Source organism: Bubalus kerabau, chromosome 3 (genome assembly GCF_029407905.1).
Source record: "Bubalus kerabau isolate K-KA32 ecotype Philippines breed swamp buffalo chromosome 3, PCC_UOA_SB_1v2, whole genome shotgun sequence".
Classification (NCBI taxonomy): Eukaryota; Metazoa; Chordata; class Mammalia; order Artiodactyla; family Bovidae; genus Bubalus; species Bubalus kerabau.
In genome coordinates this window covers 22,193,209-22,219,608 of record NC_073626.1, presented here as the reverse complement: position 1 = coordinate 22,219,608, position 26,400 = coordinate 22,193,209, and the positions used below count along the sequence as shown (strand labels likewise).

The 26,400-nt window shown below is 39.3% G+C and overlaps 1 protein-coding gene and 3 non-coding genes across 5 annotated transcripts; 1 reads left to right on the top strand and 3 right to left on the bottom strand.

Moving 5' to 3' along the window:
* Positions 1-120: 120 nt before the first annotated feature.
* Positions 121-25,003, top strand: SCAND3 (SCAN domain containing 3). 2 transcript variants are annotated; one of them, XM_055570943.1, is made up of 5 exons: positions 3,017-3,472; positions 6,135-7,431; positions 16,650-16,797; positions 19,397-20,892; positions 22,864-25,003. In XM_055570943.1, the coding sequence occupies exons 2-5, from the start codon at positions 7,012-7,014 to the stop codon at positions 24,778-24,780; spliced, it is 3,981 nt and encodes a 1,326-aa protein (XP_055426918.1). In that variant the 5' UTR covers positions 3,017-3,472; positions 6,135-7,011; the 3' UTR covers positions 24,781-25,003. The 2 variants fall into 2 exon arrangements, with proteins under 2 accessions (XP_055426919.1, XP_055426918.1); XM_055570944.1 differs by lacking the exons at positions 3,017-3,472; positions 6,135-7,431 and adding an exon at positions 121-538.
* TRNAQ-UUG (transfer RNA glutamine (anticodon UUG)) lies at positions 4,063-4,134 on the bottom strand. The gene has a single exon. It is a non-coding gene; the product is annotated as a tRNA-Gln (tRNA).
* Positions 11,794-11,867, bottom strand: TRNAE-UUC (transfer RNA glutamic acid (anticodon UUC)). Its single transcript has one exon. It is a non-coding gene; the product is annotated as a tRNA-Glu (tRNA).
* TRNAK-UUU (transfer RNA lysine (anticodon UUU)) lies at positions 11,880-11,952 on the bottom strand. Its single transcript has one exon. It is a non-coding gene; the product is annotated as a tRNA-Lys (tRNA).
* Positions 25,004-26,400: the final 1,397 nt, after the last annotated feature.

Genomic DNA, 26,400 nt, shown 5'->3' with positions numbered 1-26,400 from the left:
AATCTATTCAGTCCTCTACAATGGACACATTCTCTATGTTGATCGTATCTTCAAATCCTGAATTAAATCTTTTTTCTGAAAAAGCAATTTTCCTAGGATATGTCTATAAGTTCTCTGAGGCAACTGTCAAAGAAAAATTGCACTAGATGAAGTTAAGGAAGGAAGGAAGATGGGCAAGGAAGACTTTATTTAAGACTGTTGCAGTAGGGAAGATTGAACTCAATCTAAAATACAAGAGAGGCAGCTGAGGATTTATAGCCAAAGGGGCAGAGTAAGGAGTCATTAGGTGGAAATTACTAAAAAGAATTTGATTAAATATCAAGAGTGGAGAAGGGGAGCTTGATTGGATATCAAGGATGCTGAGGGGGATTCTAGATAAACTGGCTAAGCAAGATTCTTGCCCAAATGCTGGGAAGGCCAAGGATGGTTTGTAAGAGGACTCAGAGAAGCTTGATACAATTTTGGTCAAGTAGGTAGTTCTTGTTAATATCCACAAGGATTCCTTCAGCTTCCTGAAGGGATGGGAGACCAACAGCAGGTAAGATTCCCACAGAAGTATTCATGTGTTCTCCCAGTCTCTGGTGTATCTGTTACTGATTCTGCCTCCCTATAGAAGTTGTTAATTGGCTTTCTCTTGAGTCCTGGGTCCTCCAGCCAGGTATTTTTCATTACTTGTAATTTACAGACTTTGAATAACATGTGAGTTACTGAATTTGAGCTACAACAAATGAGTCCTTGATGCTAGATATGACCATAATGATTACATCATTAAATTCTCTGTCAGTGTTTGAGATGAAGTGGTTCTCCCTTTTGTTATGTCATTTCCAGGAAGGTGTCTATTTGGGTTTCTATGTCACTGCTGTAGATATCTGAGAACCACAGGCTAGAAATGGGAGAGGCTGGAGGGGCTGCAGTTAGAAACTTCCTACATGGGGAAGGCCATTAGGTCAATTCAGAAGAGAGAGAATATTTTAGGGGGGTACTTTTGATCATATTAGCATCAACAAGGTGGAAAGAAAACAGGAGCATGCCTGCTAAGGCACCACCCCAAGCAGAAATGTTATTTCCCCCTGTAATTAGCATCATCACAGATCATATAAGTGGAGGTACACTCAAGTGTCCATAGTGGGAACCAAAAGAATCTGTTTTCATAAACTTAGTAACCTTAATTTGTTACAGAGTCTTGCATCAGTTCAGTTCAGTCGCTCAGTCTTGTCTGACTCTTTGCAACCCCATGAATTGTAGCACGCCACGCCTCCCTGTCCATCACCAACTCCTGGAGTTCACTTAGACTCACGTCCATCGAATCAGTGATGCCATCCAGCCATCTCATCGTCTGTCATCCCCTTCTCCTCCTGCCCCCAATCCCTCCCAGCATCAGAGTCTTTTCCAATGAGTCATCTCTTCGCATGAGGTGCCCAAAGTACTGGAGTTTCAGCTTTAGCATCATTACTTCCAAAGAAATCTCAAGGCTGATCTCCTTCAGAATGGACTGGTTGGATCTCCTTGCAGTCCAAGGGACTCTCAAGAGTCTTCTCCAAAACCACAGTTCAAAAGCATCAATTCTTCAGCGTTCAGCTTTCTTCACAGTCCAACTCTCACATCCATACATGACCACAGGAAAAACCATAGCCTTGACTAGACGGACCTTTGTTGGCAAAGTAATGTCTCTGCTTTTCAATATGCTATCTAGGTTGGTCGTAAGTTTCCTTCCAAGGAGTAAGCATCTTTTAATTTCATGGCTGCAATCACCATCTGCAGTGATTTTGGAGCCCAGAAAAATAAAGTCTGACACTGTTTCCACTGTTTCCCCATCTATTTCCCATGAAGTGGTGGGACCAGATGCCATGATCTTCGTTTTCTGAATGTTGAGTTTTAAGCCAACTTTTTCACTCTCCTCTTTCACCTTCATCAAGAGGCTTTTTAGTTCCTCTTCACTTTCTGCCATAAGGGTGGTGTCATCTGCATATCTGAGGTTATTGATATTTCTCCCAGCAATCTTGATTCCAGCTTGTGTTTCTTCCAGCCCAGCGTTTCTCATGATGTACTCTGCATAGAGTCTTGCATAAGCAACAGTAATTCATAATGAGTCAATGAAATATTTATAGTTCAGTGAGTTATTGTAATTGGTGAGAGTAGGACTTGATTTAAATTTTTTGTTACATATTGTTGTTCAGGTACTCAGTCATGTCTGACTCTTTGTGACCCCGTAGACTGCAGCATGCTGTGCAATCCAGCATGCAGGATTCTCTGTCCACCATCTCCTGGAGCTTGCTTAAACTCATGTGCTTTGAGTTGATGATGCCGTCCAACCATCTTGTCCTCTGTCGTCCCCTTCTCCTCTTGCCTTCAATCTTTCCCAGCATTAGGGCCTTTTCTAATGAGTCAGATCTTTGCATCAGGTGGCCAAAGTATTGGAGTTTCAGCTTCAGCATCAGTCCTTCCAATCAATGTTCAGGATTGATTTCCTTTAGGATTGACTGATTTGATCTCCTTGCAGTCCAAGGGACTCTCAAGAGAATTCTCCAATACCATAGTTCAAAAGCCTCAATTCTTCAGCGCTCAGCCTTCTTTATGGTCCAAGTTTCACATCCATACATGACTACTGGAAAAACCACAGCTTTGACTAGATGGGCCTTTGTTGGCAAAGTAATGCCTCTGCTTTTTAACAGGCTGTCTATGTTGGTCATAGCTTTTCTTCCAAGGGGCGTTTTTTAATTTCATGGCTTCAGTCACTATCTGCAGTGATTTTGGAGCACAAGAAAATAAAGTCTGTCATTGTTTCCACTGTTTCCCCATCTTAAGATTTTGAGCATTGCTAGCGTGTGAAATGAGTGCAATTGTGCGGTAGTTTGCAACGTATGAGAACAGTAAAATGTCTCAGAAGGAACCTGAGAATAGATCACTGGATTTAAGGGTTGCTTCTTATGACATAGACGAGGTTAATTTCTATAGAACATAGACACCTGTCTTCTCCTAATTTAGTTCTGGCCCAGCTGAAGGAAATCTTTCTTCCCACATGCCCACCTTTCTCTCTCTAACGGCACAGTGTCTTCCCAGAGCTAACCGGACTTTCCAAGTTTGATTAGCTTTATCTCCAACTTGATTCCGGTCTACACACGGAGTACTTTTACAGGGGGACATTTCTTGTCCCTGAGCCTCTGCTCGGGGAAACTGTTTCCTGGGTGCTTCGGATGCAGGTGTTTGGCACTTTCCGAAGAGGTCTGGATCAGAGCTTCGCTCCATTTCCTGCGGGTCCAAGTGGCGGAAGAGGGAAGACACCGGGAGAACCGCGAAGGCAAAGGGCGTTCCACTAACCCTCAGCCTCTCTCACCCGAATTTACACTCCTCTCCGGGCCCCTCCACCGCGTGCAACACTTTCTGTGCACTTTACTCTCTTCAAACGCGGGCGTTTTGTAATGAATCGGGAACGCCTGCTCCCGGCGCAGTGAGGCCAGCGACCGGTCGGGAGGTGAGTTTTTCTGCTTAGACTGCAGGGACCGCGCTCTCCGCGGCTGCAAGTTTTCGAGGAGTTTCCCATCCGGCTTTGCATTTGGGGTGGATGATAAGAACGAGAAGAAGGAATGAGAAAAGACAGACGAGCGTGAACTGTCTGGGTGAAATGGGAAAGGGAAGAGGGGATAAGAAGTGACCCCGGGCGTGTGTGTCACAGCGAAGAAAGCACTCTCCGGGCCGAGGCTCAGCTCCTGGGTACGCGGGATTTTCGGCTTAGGAGCCGGCGCGGCGGCGAGGAGGCCTTCGTACCTCGGAGATTTTGAGATGCTGTCTGCATCAAGGAATTGGCGCTGCTGGAGCCGTTCCGCCCGGCCCCTGAGAAGTTCGTGAGGTTACTGGGAACCGCCACCATTTCTACTCAGCCTCCCTGTTGTTGAACTTTGTGCGCTTGGAAAGCTTGATTTTAAACCATCTGTTATTTCCCAGGCGAAGTATTCGGTACTTTGGTTCGAACAGAGTCGGAGAATCCAGTACGACCACATTTGTGTAAAGCAGGCGAACACTTTTTCTCCAGTTCCGACGCGAACTATAAAATGTTCCCCTGAGAGGTCCCACCGAGATTCGAACTCGGATTGCTGGATTCAAAGTCCAGAGTGCTGACCACTACACCATGGGACCAACCGTGAGGTTAAAACCCCCTCCGCAATTATAGTTAAATATTCCCTCCACAGTAGGTTTCCAGTAGCTTCAACCCAGACGAGTTAGATCAAGTTTCATTGAGTCCACGCTGATAATGAAATCTGATGCTTTATTGCTGCTGGGGAAGAAGCAATGGGCACAATATAATTCAAGACAATTCACGCACTCTCTCTTCCGCTTCGGTTGGGAGCATAAATTAACTTTCAGAAGACCAGCAGAGGCGGATCCAGGTTTTGTAAAGTTTGAAACTTACAAGAGTTTCTTAAGAAGAACACAAGGCTCTTTTTTTAAGAGAAAGAATAGACATTCTCAACACAAAATTAGATACAGTTACTCCAAGACATATATGATGTATCTGAGGGGAAACTGGAGGAAAAAGAGGCTGCAGTCTTAACTAATTTCCATTACAATATACTTTTACAAGTTTTACAAAAATATATGTTCATACAGGGCGACACTTTCCACGGCCTTAGAGGGGGGTTTGACGCCCTTAGTGAAACATGATAAACACCCTTCCAAGGAGCAATTTGGCAGTATCTATAAGAATAATCTACTCAGCAATTTTTCTTTAAAAAAGCCATTCTACAGAAATAAAAATATCAAATGTTAAAAAATATATCTAAACAGGTTCACTGTAATGTTTTTTAGAATCAGAAACTTGAAAATATGCCTATCCATTCAATAGAAATAATATACTAAAAAGAATGGGATTTGGCTTGGCAGTTTCAGGAGAGATTCAGTCTAAGACTAGCAAGCAAAACTCAGCAATTTGCTGAAATGTAATGTATAGCATGATCCAATTTTTGTCATAGTTTGTGAATTTATATACTCAGTTTTAAATAGGTTAAGATTTTGTCCTGTTCCCTTTTGTGAGATATAATTGCTTCAGTAATTGAAAGTGAAAAATGTACCCCCCAAAATTAATGCCCTCCAGTAGACGACTTAGAAGTTGCGTTTACTCTGTGCTGACTGCTCAGTATGGTGGTGATCAGATCGTGCAGAAAATGAAAGAGTAGTAGACAGAACCCCTGACTACAAGGGATTAATAGTTAGGGAGAAACCACAAAAGATAAATGCAATATCTTAATAGTGACTAGGAAAATGAGAAACTGAGATGGGGCCATCCATCTCAGTCCTTTTGAGGTTCTGATGACTTGGGCACATGGACAAAATGTCATATACAATTTCATCGACTTTAGCGACTCACTCAGCACATTTACAGATCTCAAGAGTAAGAAGTTTTGATTTCAAGATCTCCAAAAGAAACGTTCTGATTCTTAAAAGTCGCTTGAATCAGAAATGCCAAAATGTGAGTAACTAATAGAGATCAAAGTAGAAGGAAAAAGAATGGGAAAAGGAAGACATTCAGCAATTCAACAAATATTCCTCAGGCATCTATTATTTATTGAGTGCTCTTCACAAGGCCGTGGGGGGCAGACTGGGTGGGGAGGAAGAAGAGGAATTAGGCTGGCACTTGACATGATTCCTGGGCTTTTAGACCTCCAGCAGAATTCACCGGTGCCTCAGCCTCTTCCTCTTGAAACAGTTTTCTCTTTGTTCACCTACATCCGTTCTTTGAATACCTTGCCTGGCAGAGCACACTGTCTGAAGGAGCTTGAGCCAGGTATAAATGTTCTGGTCGCCCAATTCTAGCGACTTCTTAGACTCTGAAAACACGTCCAGATTTTCCTTGTTAGTTTTCTGGGGCCAGTTTTCCAGGATTGTTAACAGCGTGGCTCACAGAGCCAGAAGTAGCAGGAATAGCTACTGCTGTCATTAGGGGGTAAGCTCACTATATGGATCTTGAGTTTTCCCTCCATCTATAAAAGGGAAAGAAGGAGCTAGATTTTACATTTCCTTTTTGAGTCTAAATTACGGCTACTGGGAAAGAAGAGAGTGGCCCACATCTAACGTGAAAAGGCCAGGTGGAGCCTACGAATTCGCTAACTGGGCAAGATGCTCTTCTGCTTTTGTTTTAGGACGCGGCGATGAGTGCTGCAGGTCTTAGTGCAGCGACAGATTGTCACCGTGACAAGAAAACCCAGTGCAGCCCCCTCATTAGCTTTACTCACACAGTGAAACTCTTCACCGGTAACTGGGTAACTCGAGAGCAAAGTCTCTGAACAATTTACGGAGCACTTGTGACCTCATGTTCACCGCTCGGATTTACCACGACCACCGAGCTGGTTGCACCACCTGGAATCCTAGAGCGGACCGGAAGTGAGCGCAGCTCCCGGGGCCTGGCTGAAACGAGCTGGGGTCTGAGGCGGGTGTGTGAGACGAGCCACCGCCTCTCCCGGGAGTGTCGCCTGTTGCCCACTTCTCTGGCTTGGCTCGAGACAATACGAGCTCCTTTGAGGGGGAAGTGGCGGAGGGGAGAGGGCGTCTGCGCGGCGGCAATCGGGCCTTCCCCGCCGACGGCTAGCGGTGTGGAAAGAGCCCCTTTCCCTCTCCCCCGATCCCGGGCCTGGGCCTCGGAGCGCCGGTTTCACAGGTTTCAAGAAAACCTGTGTGGTTTTCTTGTTGGGGATAGTAGACCCAGGCTTTAGGGCCAGAGTTTCCTCAGTTTTCTGTCTCGCAAGCAAGCTGCCGCTCAATTTGTGCTCCTGGAGCTTTAGTGAATAGTTCTGAACTCACAATTTCCGGTCTTGTCAGAGAATGGCTTCACTTTCAATGGAATTGATCAAGTAACTGCCCTGTTTTCACCTAAACAAAAAAAATTTTTAGCTGCGTCTGTAATTTGTGTCAACAGGATTTTCTTATTAAAAAAAGCTTTTCTGACCAAAGACTGGGTGGGGACCTCAAATAAAATCACACATCTCCTTAGATCCTTGTTGGAGCAAGGCCAAGCTAAGGATGGCAGCAGCCCCCGGGGCCATCCCAGCCTTGGCTGGGCAGGGTTCAGAGGAACAAGGGGAGATTATCAAAATAAAGGTTAAAGAAGAAGACCCTATTTGGGATCAGGCATCCTTCCTACAGAAGAATTTGTCTTATAGCAGGGAACTCTCTCGTCAACGTTTCCGGCAGTTCTGCTATCAGGAGACTCCCGGACCCAGGGAGGCTCTGAGCCAACTCAGGGAACTTTGCCGTCTGTGGTTGAGCCCAGAGACACACACAAAGGAGCAGATCCTGGAACTGTTGGTGCTGGAACAGCTCCTGACCATCCTGCCTGAGGAACTCCAGGCTTGGGTACGGGAGCACCATCCTGAGAGTGGCGAGGAGGTGGTGACTGTGCTGGAGGATTTGGAGAGGGAGCTTGATGAACCTAGACAGCAGGTGAGAAATTAGAGGTGCCATCTTTCGTGGAGAATTTGACTGCTGTGGGTCCAAGGTGGAGTGAGTGGAGTTCACTTCACACTGACTGCTGCAAACTTGAATTCTGGGCATTATCATTTGATCACTGGTGTAGATGAATAGATTCATGCTTCTGGGATAACAATTTTTATGTTGGTGGTAGCTGATTCTAATAAGGAAATGGGAAACCAAATGGGAAACCCTGGTCTAGTGCTTGTGAATAGAAAGTATATTTTATTCAGTGACTGTGAGATAAAAGTAGCTATCTCTTCTTATGATGCCCACTACTTTGACCTTATATGGAAGCAAATCAGTGTAAGAATATAAGGAATACCTTCTAGGAGAAATAAATAGAGAAGTAGCCTCATTTAATGGAAATATCAGGAAATGGTGAATCATAAGATCTGGGTTCTCTAATAGGCTCTTTCACTAATTAGCTGTGTAACCTCAGGTACACACCTTCTCTGGACTTTGATGACTTCATCTGTACAATGAAGAGATTAATTGCATCATTTTCTAGATACTTTTAAGTACTTGGGGTTGTTGGTATATGAGGTCCATCATACTAGAGGTTATTTTTAAGAGCATACATTTGCTTTTTATGACAGTAATTTTAGAATATTATGGGTATTGTCAAACACTCCCATTTCTGTAAAATACTATCCACACATTTATCTGAACTCTTTTTTTAATATGAATGTTTTATATATGTATAGAACGTTTTAACATTTTATGATCTATTAACATGTTTTTCTGGAATGCAAAATCTTTCATATGAGTCTGATAAATAGGGAAATAAGTCAATGTAATGCTGAAATTGTGTCAGCTCATGTATGAGTTTTCCCTGAAAGTTGATGTTTTGGGCCACCTAAGTAAGAGCAGCTGAATGCAAAGTATATGACTATAGCCTAGTACAGCAAGTTGTGAAGACATACATGTACATACTGCCCATTCACCTCCATATCCTTCCTCTTGGCCCCAGTCTCTGTTTTAGAAGCGCTTATGTGCATAGTTCCTCCTATTTTGGTGCAATGTTTGCTAAACCTTTTTGTGTTCCAGAAAATGAACAAGCAAGGGGGGGTTGCAAGTGCCACAGAAGCGTGCTGGTGATAAAATTTCTGCTGGTGAGCATGAAAGAAAAGATTTAACAAATCAAAGCTCAAAATTATAAAATGTTTTGAAAGAAATGAAAAAACATGCAACTGAAATAGAAGAGTCAACTTTATGAACAATTAGAGACAATGCTGGGAAAATAAAAGAAAGTTATCTAGCTGGAACAGCTGCAATTGCTACAAAATTTGTTAGAACAAGGCATAAGGAAATGGAAGAAATAGAACTTTTGTTTGAATTTTATACCAAAGAAAGAAGCAATGAGAAGTAGCCTTTCTTAAAATTAAAGAGAAGACATTAGCAATATATAAGACCTTAAGAAAAAAGTGCAGAAGTGCCTTCCTTTAGTGCAAATAGTGGCTGCTTTAGTGGCTTCAAGAACTGCTATGATTTCCACAATATTTAGCTCTCTGGTGAAGCTGTGAGTACAAAGAAGCTGAAAAGACATTTCCCCCAGTGTTAAGAAAATTGACTGACAAAGAAGTATATAACCTAGATCAGGTTTTTAATTTTGATGAAACCACTCTCTGTTGGAGCTAGTGATCTCAAGGGCCTGTATCTTGAAGGGGGAAACAGAAGGTCTGGTATTTAAGATGGTGATGCTAGGTGAAAATGCCAGTAGGAATTTAAATCTAAAGCCTGTGAAATATATTATTCTGCCAACTTACAGGCTTAAAAATAATTGTAAAGATTAGCCTGAATATCTACTAGAAGTCTACAAGAAAGGTTGGATGGCAGGGCAGATATTTACTTATCTTCTAGGTGATGTTTTGTAGATGATTTTAAAAAATATTGCAAGAGGAACAAACAACTTTTCTTTCAAAATTCTTGTAATTCTCAGTAATACACTAAGCCATCCTCCAACAGTTGATGAACTTTCTTCAACTATTAAAGTTCTCTTTTACCTCCTAATACAACTACTTTTCTTCAGCCCTCTAATCAGGATGTGATCACAGTCATTAAAGCTTATTATTTAAGGATAACATTCAAGGTGTTTATTGCATCTACACCAGGTGATGATGCACACACACTTTTTGAATTCTGGAATTGATAAAGCATTAAACTCGAAATTGGTATTATTATAGAGGCTTGAGATGATGTCACAAAAGCCTACTTGCATGGGGTGTGGTATGATTCTCCCTGATTGGGACTTCCCTGATGGTCCACTGGTCGAGAAACCACCTTTCGATGAAGGGGACATTGGTTTGATCCCTGGTCAGGGAACTAGGATCTCACATGCACGGGGCAGCAAAGTCTGTGGGCCTCAACCAGAGAACTCACTTACAGCAAACTGCAGAGCCCACGTGCCCTGGAGCTGGCACACCACAACTAGAGAGAAGCCATCATGCTGCAACAGAGAGCATAAGTGCCACAATTAAGACTTGATATGGCCAAAAAAAAAGATTTTTCTCCCTGATTTAATTTATGATTCTAAAGGCTTTGAAACCTTCAGAAGAGCTCCACTAAATCAAAGCAACTTATGTTACTCTTGCAGAGGAGGTTGGATTTGAAAAAGCTGAGTGGAGATATTGAGGAACTGCTGCAGTCTCATTCAGAAGCTCTCTGTATACAAGAGCTCCAACAGTTAGGTGCTGAGGCTCAAATGGAAGTCTGCAAGATGATGATACAGTTCGACAATCTACCCCACAAGAGCTTTGTACTTCTCAGTTATCTTCTGCTCTAAGTATGATAGAGAAGTAGTTGCAATAGATAGATGATAACTTGACTACAATGTAGAATGCAGCAGGATTTCACTTCATGGCATAAAGTCCTATTTGGAACCATGAAATAGCTTCTTTATGAAAGAAGGAAAATATTTAAGTAGGAAAAACTAAATATCTTTTTATAAGCCAGTGTCAGAAAATAAAAACAAGATGATGAGCCAGAATTGTCATTATATATTTTGTAGTTTCACTACATTTCTTGGAAAGTGTGCAAATGCTTGTCCATCTGAACTGATGATGATGATATCCCTTGACCCTTGCCTCACCCTTTCCTTATACCTCTAACAAGATACCATCACTTTTCTAAGGTAAAAATCCTTAGAATACTTAATATTTTAAAAATACTTAATTTTTTTTATCTAATATGTCTTTTTGTCTATACTTGTAATTTTACTGGATTTACAGAAAATTTAATTTCTGTAGTTCTATTAATACCTCCTGAAAAAGCTGTGTAAAATTTAAATAATCTACCCTACAACTTTATTTTCTCCATAAATCCTGTTAGTTTTTGCGTACTTTTACAGAAAGCATGTTGTTTCATGAGTTCATATGTTATTGCATAGATTCCTATAGAAGCAGTCTCTTTCTTCTAGCCATCACACCTTTTCTGTTTCAAATAAACAGTATTGGGTTTTTTTTTTTCCCCTTAGCATGTACCTGTCACTTTAAAATTTTCCTCTTCTGGTAGGACTTTGTCTTTGGTTAATACTGGGTAATGTTTAGGGTTATGCTCTGATTATATTGGAAAGGTTTTCACATGACTCAGGGTTAAATGTCAGAGTTGCATAACTGCGTAATGTTTTTCTATTTTTGTTTTGTTTTGTCTCTGTGTGATTTCTGAAGGAAGGGGAAAATGCCATTGTTGCAAATGCTTTTAACTGCCAGCCCAGTATCTATTGTACACCCTTTCTTTCTTCCATAAAAACATACTTCATGTTGGCTACACTAAGTTGTTCCAGTCCTGTCCAACTCTTTGTGATCTAGGGACTGTAGCCCATCAGGCTCTTCTGACCTTGGGATTCTCCAGGCAAGAATACTGAAGTGGATTCCCATTCTCTTCTCCAGGGCATCTTCCGGACCCAGGGATCAAACCTGCAGGAAATTCTTTTCCATTGAGCCACTGAGGAGCCTAAAATGCTAATGCTAATGCTAAGTCTCTTCAGTTGTGTCCAACTCTGTGCAACCCCATAGATGGCAGCCCACCAGGCTCCCCTGTCCCTGGGATTCTCCAGGCAAAAACACTGGAGTGGGTTGCCATTTTCTTCTCCAATGCATGAAAGTGAAAAGTGAAAGTGAAGTTGCTCAGTTGTGTCCGACTCCTAGCGACCCCATGGACTACAACCTACCGGTCTCTTCTGTCCATGGGATTTTCCAGGCAAGAGTACTGGAGTGGGAGTCTATGCCCAAAGGGAAAGACTACCCACTCCAGTATTCTAACCTGGAGAATTCAGGACTCTATACAGTCCATGGGGTTGTAAAGAGTTGGACAGGATTGAAGGACTTTCACTTAAGCCTGAACAGGGGTTTGAACCCTGGACTCTCAGATTGAAAGTCTGATGCTCTACTGACTGAGCTATCCAAAACACTTGAGAGCAACGCCTGAACAGGGACTTGAACCCTGGACCCTCAGATTAAAAGTCTGATGCTCTACCGACTGAGCTATCCAGGCTCTCTTAGAAAAATTAGAAGCTCAGACAGAGTCTTTGTGTTCAGTTGTGTTACTCTTTGTAACTCCATGGACTGTAGCCAGCCAGGCTCCTCTGTCCATGGGATTCTCCAGGCTCCAAGCAAGAATACTGGAGTGGGTTGCCATTTCCCATTCCAGGGGATCTTCCCTGTGTCTCCTGCCTGCATTGGCAGAGGGTTTCTTCACCACTGAGCCACTGGGGAAGCTTTCTACCTAACTGTTGGCTATGTACCTAATTAAATGCTTTTCAGCTTTCCTTGTACTAGAGTTGGCCATGCAATATGGTTCTGGCCAAAGAGAAATAAGCATATTTTCTAGGAGTTTCTGGGGAAGCTTATATTTTCCTTATAAAATGGCACAGATGTGTTTGCTGCTGCTGCTAAGTCGCTTCAGTCATGTCTGACTCTGTGCGACCCCAGAGATGGTAGCCCACCAGGCTCCCCCGTCCTTGGGATTCTCCAGGCAAGAACACTGGAGTGGGTTGCCATTTCCTTCTCCAATGCATGAAAGTGAAAAGGGAAAGTGAAGTCGCTCAGTCGTGTCCGACTCTTAGTGACCCCATGGATTGCAGCCCACCAGGCTCCTCCATCCATGGGATTTTACAGGCAAGAGTACTGGAGTGGGGTGTTTAGTTCTGCCTTTTCCCACTTCCTGTCTTGAACACGAATATGATGTCTGGAGCTATGGTAGCTATCTTGTGACCATGACGTGATGACAAATGTTAGGATGACCACCAATATGTTATGAATGAAGACAGCTCTGGTCCCTGACAACTGTTAGGTATGTGAATCAATGCCAGCAACTGCCCTCCTCTGGATTTCTTAGCATATGACAAAAATAAACCCCAATTTGTTTCAGATCAGATCAGATCAGTCGCTTAGTCGTGTCTGACTCTTTGCGACCCCATGAATCGCAGCACGCCAGGCCTCCCTGTCCATCACCAACTTCCGGAGTTCACTGAGACTCACCTCCATTGAGTCAGTGATGCCATCCAGCCATCTCATCCTCTGTCGTCCCCTTCTCCTCCTGCTCCCATCCCTCCCAGCATCAGGGTCTTTTCCAATGAATCAACTCTTCGCATTGGGTGTTATAATCAATTGAGAAATGCATGCATTTCTAATGAATACAGCCATATTTACTCCACTATTTTATGACCAAATTTCTTATTAGAAACTTAAAAAACAAAATCTAGGAGTTATATAGTGAAAGACAAATGACTGTCATAACCAGTTTGAGGTAATTTCACCTTTGTAATTTGTTTTTGCCATCCAAAGGCACCCTTTACACTTCTGTGGTAAAGGCTGAATGGAATTCCTCCCATTCCTTCTAAGACCAGGCCCACCTGCCTTGGACTGGTCTCTCAAATGGAAATGCAGAGGAATCAAGAGGCTAGATGTGTGTGGGTACATGGTTGTGGAGGAGGAGGAGTCAGTGATAAATGCATCACAGTAAGCCATATCTATATTTTGTTTCATGTCTTGAGTTGTTCTGGTTGTGCTTATACCAACTTTACAGAATTGATAAAATTGTTTAATTATAAATAGATTTCCTTGTCTCCCAGATGACTTATATCTTTCCCTCCAGGACCTCCTTTACCTCAGTTATGGAAAGATTTAGGCAAACTGAGATGCATGCTGTGATACTATATAAAGAAATCTACATAAGACCTTTTATTCTTAAGACCAGAGAAGGAAAAAACTTACCAAAGGGAAATGGCTCGACCATTTATGAATTTTTATTTTAAAAGAAAATTGGTTTCTTATATACTTTGTTCTGTCTGAGAAGAGGAAGTAAGTTTATAACATGGTGTCCAGCTTGGGGAAAAGGAACATGACACATAAATTCCTTAAATCCCACCATAATGTTTTAGTACATCTTGGCTTTCATTCAGATATCAGTGACGGTTTCCTTTTGGAATTTTCCGGTTTATGTGCAGTTTGGGCTCCAGTATTTATGGACCCAAATTTTCAAGCCATCCCACAGAATACTGACATCCGCTGACACCTTTTACTAGGCTTTATTTGAACATCTTGTTCTGCTTGGTGAATATGAATTATTAGAGTTCATAGTTCTGACAGTATTTTGCCCTCTGGACTCTGAATCCAGGAATCCAAGTTCAAATTTTGGTGGGACCTGAGGCAAGTCTGTTTTGGGCTTCCCAGATGGCACAGTGATAAAGAACCCATTTGCCAATGCGGGAGACGCAAGAGATGTGGATTCGATCCCTGGATTGGGAAGATTCCCTGGAGGAAGAAATGGCAATCCACTCCAGTATTCTTGCCTGGAGAATCCCACAGACAGAGGAACCTGGCGGGCTATAGTCCATGGGGTAGCAAAGAGTCAGATATGACTAAAGTGACTTAGCATACACACACACAGTGATCAGAAAAATGCAAATTAAAACAAACTTGGTAACCACTATTCATGTGACCAAATTTGAGTAAGGATGTTGAGCTAGTAGAATGCCTGTGTACTACTGATAGGAATAAGTTGTTATGACCGTTTTGGAAATATCAACCGAGTGTAACCATACTCCATGATCCAGCAAACCTACTACAAGGTATATATCTTACAGAAACACATTCAAAGACATGCAAAATAATATTCATAGCAGCATTATTATAATTGCCAAGAACTCTAAACAACACAGATGTCCATTAAAAGTTGTCATGGATGTATTTGTTGTATTTGTATAACTGAATACTATACAATAATGAAAATGAATGAGCAAGTGCTACATTCAACAATATGGATGAATTTCACAAATATAATGTTGAGCAAAAGAACCCAGACAAAAGTATATATTATATGATTCTGTTTCTGTAAAGTCCAAAAAGCGAAATGAATCTTTGATGATAGATGTCAGAGTAGTAGATACATTGAGTGAAGAGGGTCAGACAAAAGTAGCTTTCTGAGGCACTGGTAAGGTTCTATTTTTTTAAATGAGTAGTTCACTAGTCAAGGCTATGGTTTTTCCTATGGTCGTGTATGGATGTGAGAGTTGGACTGTGAAGAAGGCTGAGCGCCGAAGAATTGATGCTTTTGAACTGTGGTTTTGGAGAAGACTCTTGAGAGTCCCTTGGACTGCAAGGAGATCCAACCAGTCCATTCTAAAGATCAGCCCTGGGATTTCTTTGGAACGAATGATGCTAAAGCGGAAACTCCAGTACTTTGGCCACCTCATGTGAAGAGTTGACTCATTGGAAAAGACTCTGATGCTGGGAGGGATTGGGGGCAGGAGGAGAAGGGGACGACAGAGGATGAGATGGCTGGATGGCATAGTTTGGTCATTAGTTTCCTTCTAAGGAGTAAGCGTCTTTTAATTTAATGGCTGCAATCACCATCTGCAATGATTTTGGAGCCCAAAAAAATAAAGTCTGACACTGTTTCCCCATCTATTTCCCATGAAGAGCTTTACATATGTTCTTATTTCTGGTTTCCCAAGAATATGGTAAGCAAATGTGTAACAAACAGTGCCATATAGATAACTTGGAGGTAAACGTGTGTGTGTGTATGTGTGTTTATCTATCTAGTATCTTGGTTCTTAATTCCTCAACCAGGAATCTCACTCAGGCCACTGCAGTGAAAGTGCTGAGTCCTAACTACTGGACCACCAAGGGATTCCCAAACATGCTTCTATATTAAAGACAGTGGCAATAACTTTCACTCTTCTCTTTCACCCTCATCAAGAGGCTTTTTAGTTCCTCTTTGCTTTCTGCCATTAGAGTAGTATCATCTGGATATCTGAAGTTCTTAATATTTCTCCTGGCAATCTTGATTCCAGCTTGTGATTCATCCAGTCCAGGATTTCCATGATGTACTTTGCATATAAGTTAAATAAGCAAGGTGAAAGTATACAGCCTTGACTTACTTCTTTCCCAATTTTGAACCAGTCTGTTGTTCCATGTCTGGTTCTAACTGTTGCTTCTTGACCTGCATCCCTATACACGGTTCTTCCAGATCTGCTCCTGCATGTGCAGATTCAACCAACCAAGGATTGTATAGTACTATATTATATGCTATTGGAAAAAAAATTCCTTTGTAGATAGATCCCCTAAGGGTCAAGCCAATATTGTCCAAGGATCAACTGTATATTTTGGAGACAATAGGGTGAATTTAATTATGACACGAGTACTAGATGATTGGTGTAAGGCTAAAATAATATTTTCTTTTCACCCAACACAGTTACCCACTTTGATTGGCTTTTTCCTGTGCATCCATACATAACACAGTGGGCTAATGTTTTCCACATTTGGTCTAAAACAACTGTCCGATTTCTTCCTTGGTTAAATAGTTCATTAGTCATTATTAGATAATTTCACTCCAAATATTTACTTTAAATTGCTCCTACTGAAACTCATTTACAATTTTCTCCCAGTTATCACAGTTTAGGGAATATTCCTTTAATGTGCTTCCATTGTTAGTCCCCAAAACAAAAACCATAGGTTTGCATATCAACTCCTGTCCAATTTCTGTTGTATGGCTCTGACCTTATTTGTTCCAGCATTTTTTATTTCTCTTCTTACTCTATCTAGCACTCCTCTTAAGAATTCAGTGAAGACTTTTTCTTCTTACATCCTTTCCATTTCAGTAGAAAAATGTTTTAAGGTTTAGCTATGGTTTATGCAGTGATATTATTAACATTATATTAATTTCCAAATGCACCTATTTATCCCCAGGTCCCACAGGGCACATATGAGCAAGAAGTTCCTATGGAAGAAAAGACTCTTCTGGATACTGCAAAGGAGTCCTTAGGTACCCATCTCCAGTCTATAGAAGACAGAATGGAATGTGAATCTCCAGAGTCACACCTCCTTCAAGATAATGGTGAGGATAATTTAGTCTTTGGAAAGAGGATGAGATTTGGGAGAGAGAAGGGCCCATTCATTGAAAGGTTATCAAACTTTATTCCATTGAAGCTTCTACTGAATATAGCTGAAGGAAAGGTCAATCAGTGTAGTGTAATGCTATTAATGAACTTGACTTAAGCAATCAAACAATAATGTAAAAAATAATTGAACACAGTATTTTTCATGGATAACTTGCAATGGAATTAAGTACCTGTGGATAGGTAAATCAGAGATGCCTCTGTATATAAATGTGGATCACTTGTCAGTATAGCCATGGGTCCCATTTCTATAGCCTCTGCTCCCCAATTCTTGTTACATATGGCTATTTAAGATTGGAAATATTACTTAGAAATCCTACGGAAGAAAATGGAATTTCTGAAGTCCATGTCCACTAGAGATCTAAGGACTATTAACAGTGTAATGTGTGGTAGAGGCAGTGATGCAGGCTGGCTTGGTTCTGGAGCACCTGTCTTTTCCAAAAGGCCTAAGTATAATTGATATCACTTTTTCTTTTCTCATATCCCTAGCAATTCCATATTTTCTGCTTATCATAGACCTACTAATATTGATTGTACTAATTTCTGAAGCTCATATTCTCTTGGTTCTCATTTACATTGCCTTGTATTTCTTTCTTCCCCCTGGTTTATCCTTGTTTACCTTCCTTTATGTTCATGGCTCCATAGCATGATACAAAATGTATCAGTGTCGAAAGAAATACTATCTATATAATGGTCTTTTCAGTCACATTTTGAAATAGCACTTTTCAGGAGTGTTGTCATCTTCATTATAAAGCTAATTAACAAATTTTTATCCAACACTTTTTTTTTTTTTGGCTGCACCCCAAGGCTTGACTTGCAGAATCTTAGTTGCCTGACCAGAGATTGAACCCAGCCCTCAGCAGTGAAAGCACCAAGTCTAAATCACTGGACCACCAGGGAACTCCCTATCCAACACTTTTCTTTGTAATAAAATGTTAGATAGTGGAAGAAATACTAGAAGGAAAAGTGATCCCTGCTTCTTTAGAAACTTATAGTCTTGTCAGTTGTACATATGAAACAGGGAAAGAAGAAAGTACTACAGTGCTAGTTTATGTTATTGATAAATTATATCTTCAAGAAAGGAGAATTCACTGTAAGCTTAAATGATCAAGGAGGTCTTGTTGGAACAATTGAGAGTTATATGAGGCCAAAACACACAGTTTTGAAGCTTTGGAAATTATGAACATTTGAGAATTATTTCAATTTACTGGTTCAATATTTGGTATGCAAATTATCAAACAATTTGAGAAAAAGTATTTTTTCCAAGCATCTATAGGACTTTCGAGGTTATATGCTAATTCCAAATTATTCTTTTTGATTTTTCAAAATAGCTTCCTTAAGACTAGCCAAATTTGATTTATTTAAATGTTTCTATTATTATGAATAGTCTAAATGGCACCCCACTCCAGTACTCTTGCCTGGAAACTCCCATGGATGGAGGAGCCTGGTGGGCTGCAGTCCATGGGGTCGCTAAGAGTCGGACACGACTGAGCGACTTCACTTTCACTTTCCACTTTCATGCATTGGAGGAGGAAATGGCAACCCACTCCAGTGTTCTTGCCTGGAGAATCCCAGGGATGGGGGAGCCTGGTGGGCTGCCGTCTATGGGGTCGCACAGAATTGGACACGACTGAAGCAACTTAGCTTAGCAAACATTTATTTTAATATGTTATATTAAGCCAGAGATTTTTCACTACTTCAGGTTCATCTGCTGCTCTTTCTTTATCAAAATCAGTAGTAAGGGTATTTATATTGGGTTTATAGCTTTACAAGCACCAAAAGGCAGCTGATGTAAATATATGATCTTTCAACTTAAGCCTCAGATGTTGCTATACCAGCTAACATGACTGAATAAAACAAAATGTGGTATAGTCTGAGACTTAAAAAAAAGACAAAAACACCTATTAGGATTTCCTTGATGGTTCAGTAGTTAAGCATCCATTCCCTGGTGGTCCAGTCCCCTTGCAGTGGAGGTCAGGGAACTAAGATCCACGTGGGAACTAAGATCCCTTATGCCATGGAGGAACTGCTGAACCTGTGGGCTCCAGAGCCTTGCCACATAGCTAGAGGGTTGGGGTGCTGCAACAAAAGATCCCCCCTGCACGCTGTAACTAAGACCTGGATGCAGCCAAAATAAGTAAGTTAATTAACTAAGAAACTATCATTCTATGAAAAAAACTATTACTGTATTTCTGAGACTTCTCTAGCCAAAAAATAGTTTTTGTGTAATTAATAAATAAATGAAAAAATAATAACATCAATTTTTTTTATGTTTTACATAAAACAGTGCTTTACTTTAAGGTTAACCCTGGATACTGCTCTGGAAAGTCATAACCTGGCTTTCTACTCTTTATCAGAACTTTTTGTTCTTGGCTACCCCTCTTTATTCCTCCAAAGGTAGACTTCTTAATCAAAATTGTGCTGCCCCTCTTATGTGTTCATATCTACTTCTACTCTAAGGTCTAGTGGTTATTTGGGCAATATGGTATTTAGATTATATTCCCAAATATTCTAATTGGTTTCTCATTTATATTTTAGGATCATTTTTGTGGCTTTCCATGATGTCTCAAAACATGGGTGATGATAACTTTAGTAGTTTAGATGCCAATGAAGCAGAAATCGAACCAGAAAACATGAGAGAAAAGTTCTTCAGAAGCTTAGCAGTGTTACTGGAAAACAAGAGTAATAACACCAAGATATTTTCTAAAGCAAAGTACTGTCAATTAATCAGGGAAGTAAAAGAAGCTAAGGCTAAGGAAAAAAAAGAATCAATTGACTACCGGCGCTTGGCTAGATTTGATGTGATCATTGTACAAGGTCATGAGAAGCTAATTGAGGCTATAAACGGGGAAACAGATAAAATACGGTTTTATTTACACAGTGAGGACTTATTTGACATATTGCATGATACACATCTCAGCATTGGACATGGTGGACGTACCCGCATGGAAAAAGAGTTACAAGCAAAATACAAGAACATCACAAAAGAAGTTATAATGCTATATTTGACACTCTGCAAACCATGCCAACAGAAAAATTCAAAACTCAAGAAAGTTCTAACATCAAAGCCAATTAAGGAAGTTAACTCAAGATGCCAAGTGGATCTTATAGACATGCAGTTGAATCCTGATGGAGAGTATAAATTTATTATGCATTGTCAAGACTTTCGTACAAACTTGAGTTTTTTGCGGTCATTAAAATCTAAAAGGCCTAAAGAGGTTGCACGTGCTCTTTTAGATATTTTTACAATTATCGGAGCACCCAGTGTTCTACAGTCTGACAGTGGGAGGGAATTTTCAAGCCAGATTGTCAGTGAACTTAGTAATATTTGGCCAGAACTTAAAATTGTTCATGGGAATCCTCAGCCCTGCCAAAGCCTAAGTTCTATAAATCAAGTTAATGAGGATATCCAAAATCGGATTATCTCCTGGATGCAAACTAACAATTCATCACACTGGGGTGAATTCTTGTGGTTTATTCAAATGACCCAAAATCAACCCCATCACAGAGGCATGCAACAGACTCTATGTGAGGGTGCATTTAGCTCTGAAGCTAAACTGGGGCTCTCTCAGTCTCAGTCAACTGAAGAACTTGTTGCCAGCCTGAACACAGAAAATGAATTGGAACAGGCTGATAAAGAATCAGAAAATACTCTTAGAGCCCAGTATGAAGAAAACATTGAGATTGGAACAGATAGTAGTGATATTGAAGAGATTATTTCTATTACTCCTAAGGTAGCCCAAAAACCTATTCCTGAAAACAGACTGAATTTTTTATCATGTGTGGTTTGTGGAAAAGAATGCATAGGTGCTAACAGTTGTGAATCGTGTTGTAGAAACATCCATGCAATCTGTGGAGTGCCCTTTCAACCTGAGACTGAGGGTTATTGTAACAAAATAACTTGTAGTCTTTGCTACCAGACCACTACAATGAAAAGGAAACATGATGAGGTTCCAAGAAGTTTGACTGTTCAACCTTTCAAAATGTTAAAGCCATCGGAGACACCGTTTTCATCAGACAAAGTAGGAGATTGGGTAAGAATTTGAGTGTAGATCAAAGAATTTGTTGTGGATCAAAGCAAGGCAAGAGCCTCTTTCTTCTTTACTGTGATCATGATGAGTGAGAAAGTTTTGACATGGCACACTAAAGCACAATGATGGCCACCTTGGATATATTTTCTTCTAAAAAAGGTCAATTACTTTTAATGTCCTCCCTCTACTCATTTTTCAAGTTGGAAGTTATAACCTTGGATGCTGCTTTGTTTATTGTTCTGGAGTGAGCAGCAGTAATATCTCTTCTTTCTGATGTCAAGCATTTCTTGGGGGGATGAGAAAGCTAGGATCCAGGGGACAAATGGTATGCCTGGTGGTATGTTTCTACAGAAGGATAAGTTTGGGAACAGATGAACTTACTGTTACATTGTTTTAGTTGTATGTAAGTTTGGGTGGCAAGGTAAGCTAAGAAAGGGCATCTCAGGTCAAGTGAAGAAATATTTAAGAAGGGCAGGGAATGATAATTTGGTTGGGAGACATGAGTTTGTGTTGGGAAAGTTTGGTTTTATGATTAAAATGCAGAGTGTGAAATAAGGCCAAAGAGATTTTTCAATCATTAGGTTTTATAAAGTAGAACTAATATGTGTTCAAGTTAGTGTTTTGAAATATGAAGGTTACACATGATTTGGGCCAGTGGTATTCAGAGTTTGTTCTTCAGACCAGTGATGGTCTACAAACTGTCATACTAGTTCATAATGAGGTAAGTACACATATTGAGAGTACTTGGAAATTACAACAATATGACATTGCAGATACCAAGCACATGATTAATGAACTCATCTTTTCAAATAGAATATTCAGTTTTGATGTTAAACTCTCAAGGTGAATCACATGTGATAGCAGTTGTAAATTAGTCAAGTATAATAAGTTCAAATTAAAATGTGTGATATGCTATTTAGCTTGTCAGCTGTAACCCAGAAGTGTGTAAAACTGAGAAAATGTAAGCATTTACTTATCTTTATAACTTAATTTTAAAATAATTTTATGTTTTTAATCAAGCTTGGTTTTGTAAAATTTTTTAAATTGAAGTATAGTTGATTTATAATATTATGTTAGTTTCAAGTATACAGCACAGTGATTCGGTTTATATATGTATATATACATATATGTATATACATGTTGATACATATATATATATATATATATACACACACACACACACACACCCATTCTTTTTTCAGATCCTTTTCCCTTATAGGTCATTACAAAATATTTAGTATATTCCCTATGCTATACAGTAGGACCTTGTTGGTTATCTATTTCATATATAGTAGTATATATATATTAATCCCAATCTCCTAATTTATCCCTCCCCCATCTTTCTCCTTTGATAACTGAACATAAGTTTGTTTTTATGTCTGTGAGTCTCTTTCTGTTTTGGAAATAAGTTCATTTGTATCTTGTTTTTAGATTCCACTTATAAGCAATGTCATTTATTTATCTTTCTTCTTCTGGCTTACTTCACTGAATATGATAATTTCTAGTCCATCCATGTTGCTGCAGATGGCATTACTTCATTCTTTTTTATGGCTGAGTAATATTCCATTGTATATATGTACTACATCTTCTTTATCCATTCATCTGTTCATGGACCTTTAGGTTGCCTCCATGTCTTGGCTATTGTAAATAGTGCTGCAATGAACATTGGAGTGTATGTATCATTCTGAATTATAGTTTTCTCTGAATATATGCCCAGGAGTGAGATTGCAGGATCATACAATAACTCTATTTTTTGCTTTTTGATGCACTTCCATACTGTTCTCCATAGTGGCTGTACCAATTTACATTCCTACCAACAGTGTAGAAGAAGATTCCTTTTTCTCCATATCTTTCCAGCTTTTATTATTTGTAGATTTTTTGATGATGCAAGCCTAGTTTTTAATTTTTAGTTTAACATTATTAATAAAGAGGAAAGTAAAATTTGTATTGCTTATTTTTAATTCTAATTTGCAGATGACAAAACAAGCTTCACTGGACTTTTTTGTGAAGAAAAGACACACCTATTCTGAATATGGCAATAGTAGCAAGAGAAATGGTAACAATGGAAGTCATCTTGAGGGAGTGAAAACCAAAAGAGTTCATACTAGCTTTACTCGGAAGTATGATCCCTCATATATTGAGTTTGGTTTCATAGCCATAATTGATGGTGAAGTGCTGAAACCACAGTGTATTATTTGTGGAGATGTACTGGCTAATGAAGCGATGAAACCATCAAAACTTAAGCGGCATCTATATTCAAAACATAAAGAAATAAGTTCACAACCAAAAGAATTCTTTGAAAGAAAGAGTAATGAATTGAAAAACCAACCAAAGCATGTGTTCAATGTTTCTCACATAAACATTAGTGCTTTGAGGGCTTCTTATAAAGTAGCGCTTCCGGTTGCAAAGTCTAAAACACCGTACACAATTGCTGAGACACTAGTGAAGGACTGCATCAAAGAAGTTTGCTTAGAAATGTTGGGTGAATCTGCAGCAAAGAAGGTAGCTCAAGTACCACTTTCCAATGACACCATAGCTCGACGTATTCAGGAACTGGCGAATGATATGGAAGACCAACTCATAGAACAAATAAAACTAGCCAAGTATTTTTCATTGCAACTTGATGAGTGCAGAGATATTGCTAACATGATAATTCTTTTAGTATATGTGAGGTTTGAACATGATGATGATATAAAGGAAGAATTCTTTTTTTCAGCCTCTTTACCAACAAACACAACTAGCTCAGAACTGTATGAAGCTCTGAAGAATTATGTTGTCAACAAATGTGGTTTGGAATTTAAGTTTTGTGTAGGAGTGTGTTCTGATGGTGCAGCTTCAATGACAGGAAAACATTCTGAAGTGATTAACCAGATTAGAGAACTTGCACCAGAATGTAAAATAACACATTGCTTCATTCATCGAGAAAGTCTTGCTATGAAAAAAATATCAGCTGAACTGAATAGTGTGCTTACTGACATAGTAAAAATTGTGAATTATGTAAAATCTAATGCATTAAATTCAAGATTATTTTCTTTATTGTGTGATAATATGGAAGCTGATCATAAGCAACTGTTATTGCATGCTGAAATACGGTGGTTATCCTGGGGAAAAGTTCTATCAAGACTGTTTGAAATACGAAATGAACTCTTAGTATTTCTGCAAAGCAAGAAGCCAGTTTGGTCCCAACTTTTCAAAGATGTGAATTGGATTGCCAAACTTGCTTATTTATCTGATATCTTCAGTATTTTTAATGATCTTAATGTTTGCATGCAAGGAAAAAATGCAACATGTTTTTCAATGGCAGATAAGATTGAAGGACAAAAACAAAAGTTAAAAGCTTGGAAAAAAAGAGTTTCTACAGATTGTTATGACATGTTCCATAATTTAACAACAGTTATCAATGAAGTAGGTAATGATCTTGATATTGCACATCTACAAAAAGTTGTCAGTGAACATCTTACAAATTTGTTAGATTGTTTTGAATTGTACTTTCCTTCAAAAGAAGATCCACGCATAGGAAATTCATGGATACAAAATCCATTTCTTTCATCAAAAGATAATTTAAATTTAACTATAATCCTACAGGATAAGTTGTTGAAGCTGGCTACTGATGAAGGATTGAAAATGAATTTTGAAAATACAGCATCACTTGCTTCATTTTGGATAAAAGTTAAAAATGAATATCCTGAGCTTGCTGAGATTGCTTTAAAATCTCTTCTTCTGTTCCCCTCAACATACCTCTGTGAGACTGGGTTCTCTACCTTAAGTGTTATTAAAACAAAACATAGAAACAGTTTAAATATACATTATCCCTTGAGAGTAGCATTGTCATCAATCCAACCTAGATTAGACAAATTAACGAGCAAGAAGCAAGCTCACTTATCACATTAAAAAATTTAAATACTGATTTTATAATGTGTTAATTCAAAGTATACATATAGGCATTATGGAACTATGAAAAGTTTTTATTAAATTAGCAATTCTGTGTATAAATTGCCCATAGTATATTAAAGTGTACACTTTTTATACTTCTCTTATTTTCCCTGTCAAATTTGTTATAGTTATTAGGATGTAATTTTAAATCTGTTCATTCGAACATTAAAATTTTTGGTCTTGTATATTGTATGCATTTTTATTATTGTTTTTTATTAATTTATTAAAGTTAAAGAATGACTTCAAGATCGGGAATAATTTCTTTGAAATGGCAGACTTGATCAGTGAAGTGAATTCAAGGGGTAGAATTAGAATTTGAATGCAAGGGTGGGTGTCAGTAAGATGTTAAATTTGTAAAACTGATCTTGGGTGGTTTGGTTGGAAGTTGATGATAAGTTTGTTTTGTAGGTGCATGTTTAGATGCAGTGTTTAAGTGGGTAAAGTGGGGGAAAACCATCAAATGCTTATAAAAATTCAGTGGGAAAAAACCTAAATATCCTTTCACAGAATAAAATGTATCATGTTTATTCAACAGTAGTTGAATACAGTAGTAAAAGTGAGATATCGCGGAGAGAATTCTGGGGGGTGATGAAGTGTTCTATCTTCTATTGTGGTAGTGTTCACTATTAATAGTGTTTACTATTAGCCATATGCAAAGTAGTCAATCACAGTCTCAGATGAGTGTATATGGGTGTACAGCTGCTGTCAAGAACTACCTTGTTCTTACTCTTCTTAACTAACTGGTTTCATCTTTCATCTTTTCTCCTACTCCCCATCCCAAATACATAGCAATGATAGATTATATTGACTGAATTTCTACAGTGCCCACATTAGCCCAGCTTATCTTTACGAACTGATACTCATGTTTCCCAAACTAAAAACTTAAAAGCCACAAAACTGAACATTTTCAACACAGATGAGGAAGAAATGGACAAATAAATTTTTAAAAAGAAAAAAGTTCTGAGTTTCACAAATGAGACTATATGAGACGGTAGTTGTGAAAAATTATAATTTTCAAAAGTATTTACTGCCTCTTCCTGGGATATGATTGTACTGCCTCACTCCACAGATACCAGATTTGACTTATTTCACTCTGGATAATAAATGTGAGCAGAATTGACATGGTACTTTTGGGCACAAAGAAACAGTTCTTTATTTGCCATATTTTTTTTTCTTCGTTTGTCAAGAGACCATCAATGTTTCAGGTAGAGATGGCTCCCTCATCCTGGGCGGAGTCACGGAAGACAAATAGCAGGAGCAGGGTGTGTTACTTAAGCTGCTATGATTCTTGGGGTTGTTTCTTTCTGCAGCATGAGAAAATGCTGTGCTGACAATGTGGTTGAATTAGCATCAGAGGGCTTTCCTGGTGACTCAGATGCTAATGAATTAGCATGAGAAAATGAGTTCGTCTTAACTCCACTTCTTCGCTATCTGTGCAAACTTGAACAAGTCCTTAAACGTTTTTGGAGTTGAATATAAAATAGGAATGATAATATGCTCAGTATTGGGGGTTGCTTTTGATGTTTAGAGAGGCAAATTTTGGTAATTCCAAAGTGCTATGGAAATATAATGTATTAG

Bases quoted from the DNA above. Each gene is read 5' to 3' on its own strand.
- SCAND3 (XM_055570943.1), top strand. From the start codon at position 7,012: ATGGCAGCAGCCCCCGGGGCCATCCCAGCCTTGGCTGGGCAGGGTTCA. The intron at 7,432-16,649 runs GTGAGAAATTAG...ATTTATCCCCAG, and splicing joins TTGATGAACCTAGACAGCAG to GTCCCACAGGGCACATATGA. The intron at 20,893-22,863 runs GTAAGAATTTGA...TCTAATTTGCAG, and splicing joins CAGACAAAGTAGGAGATTGG to ATGACAAAACAAGCTTCACT.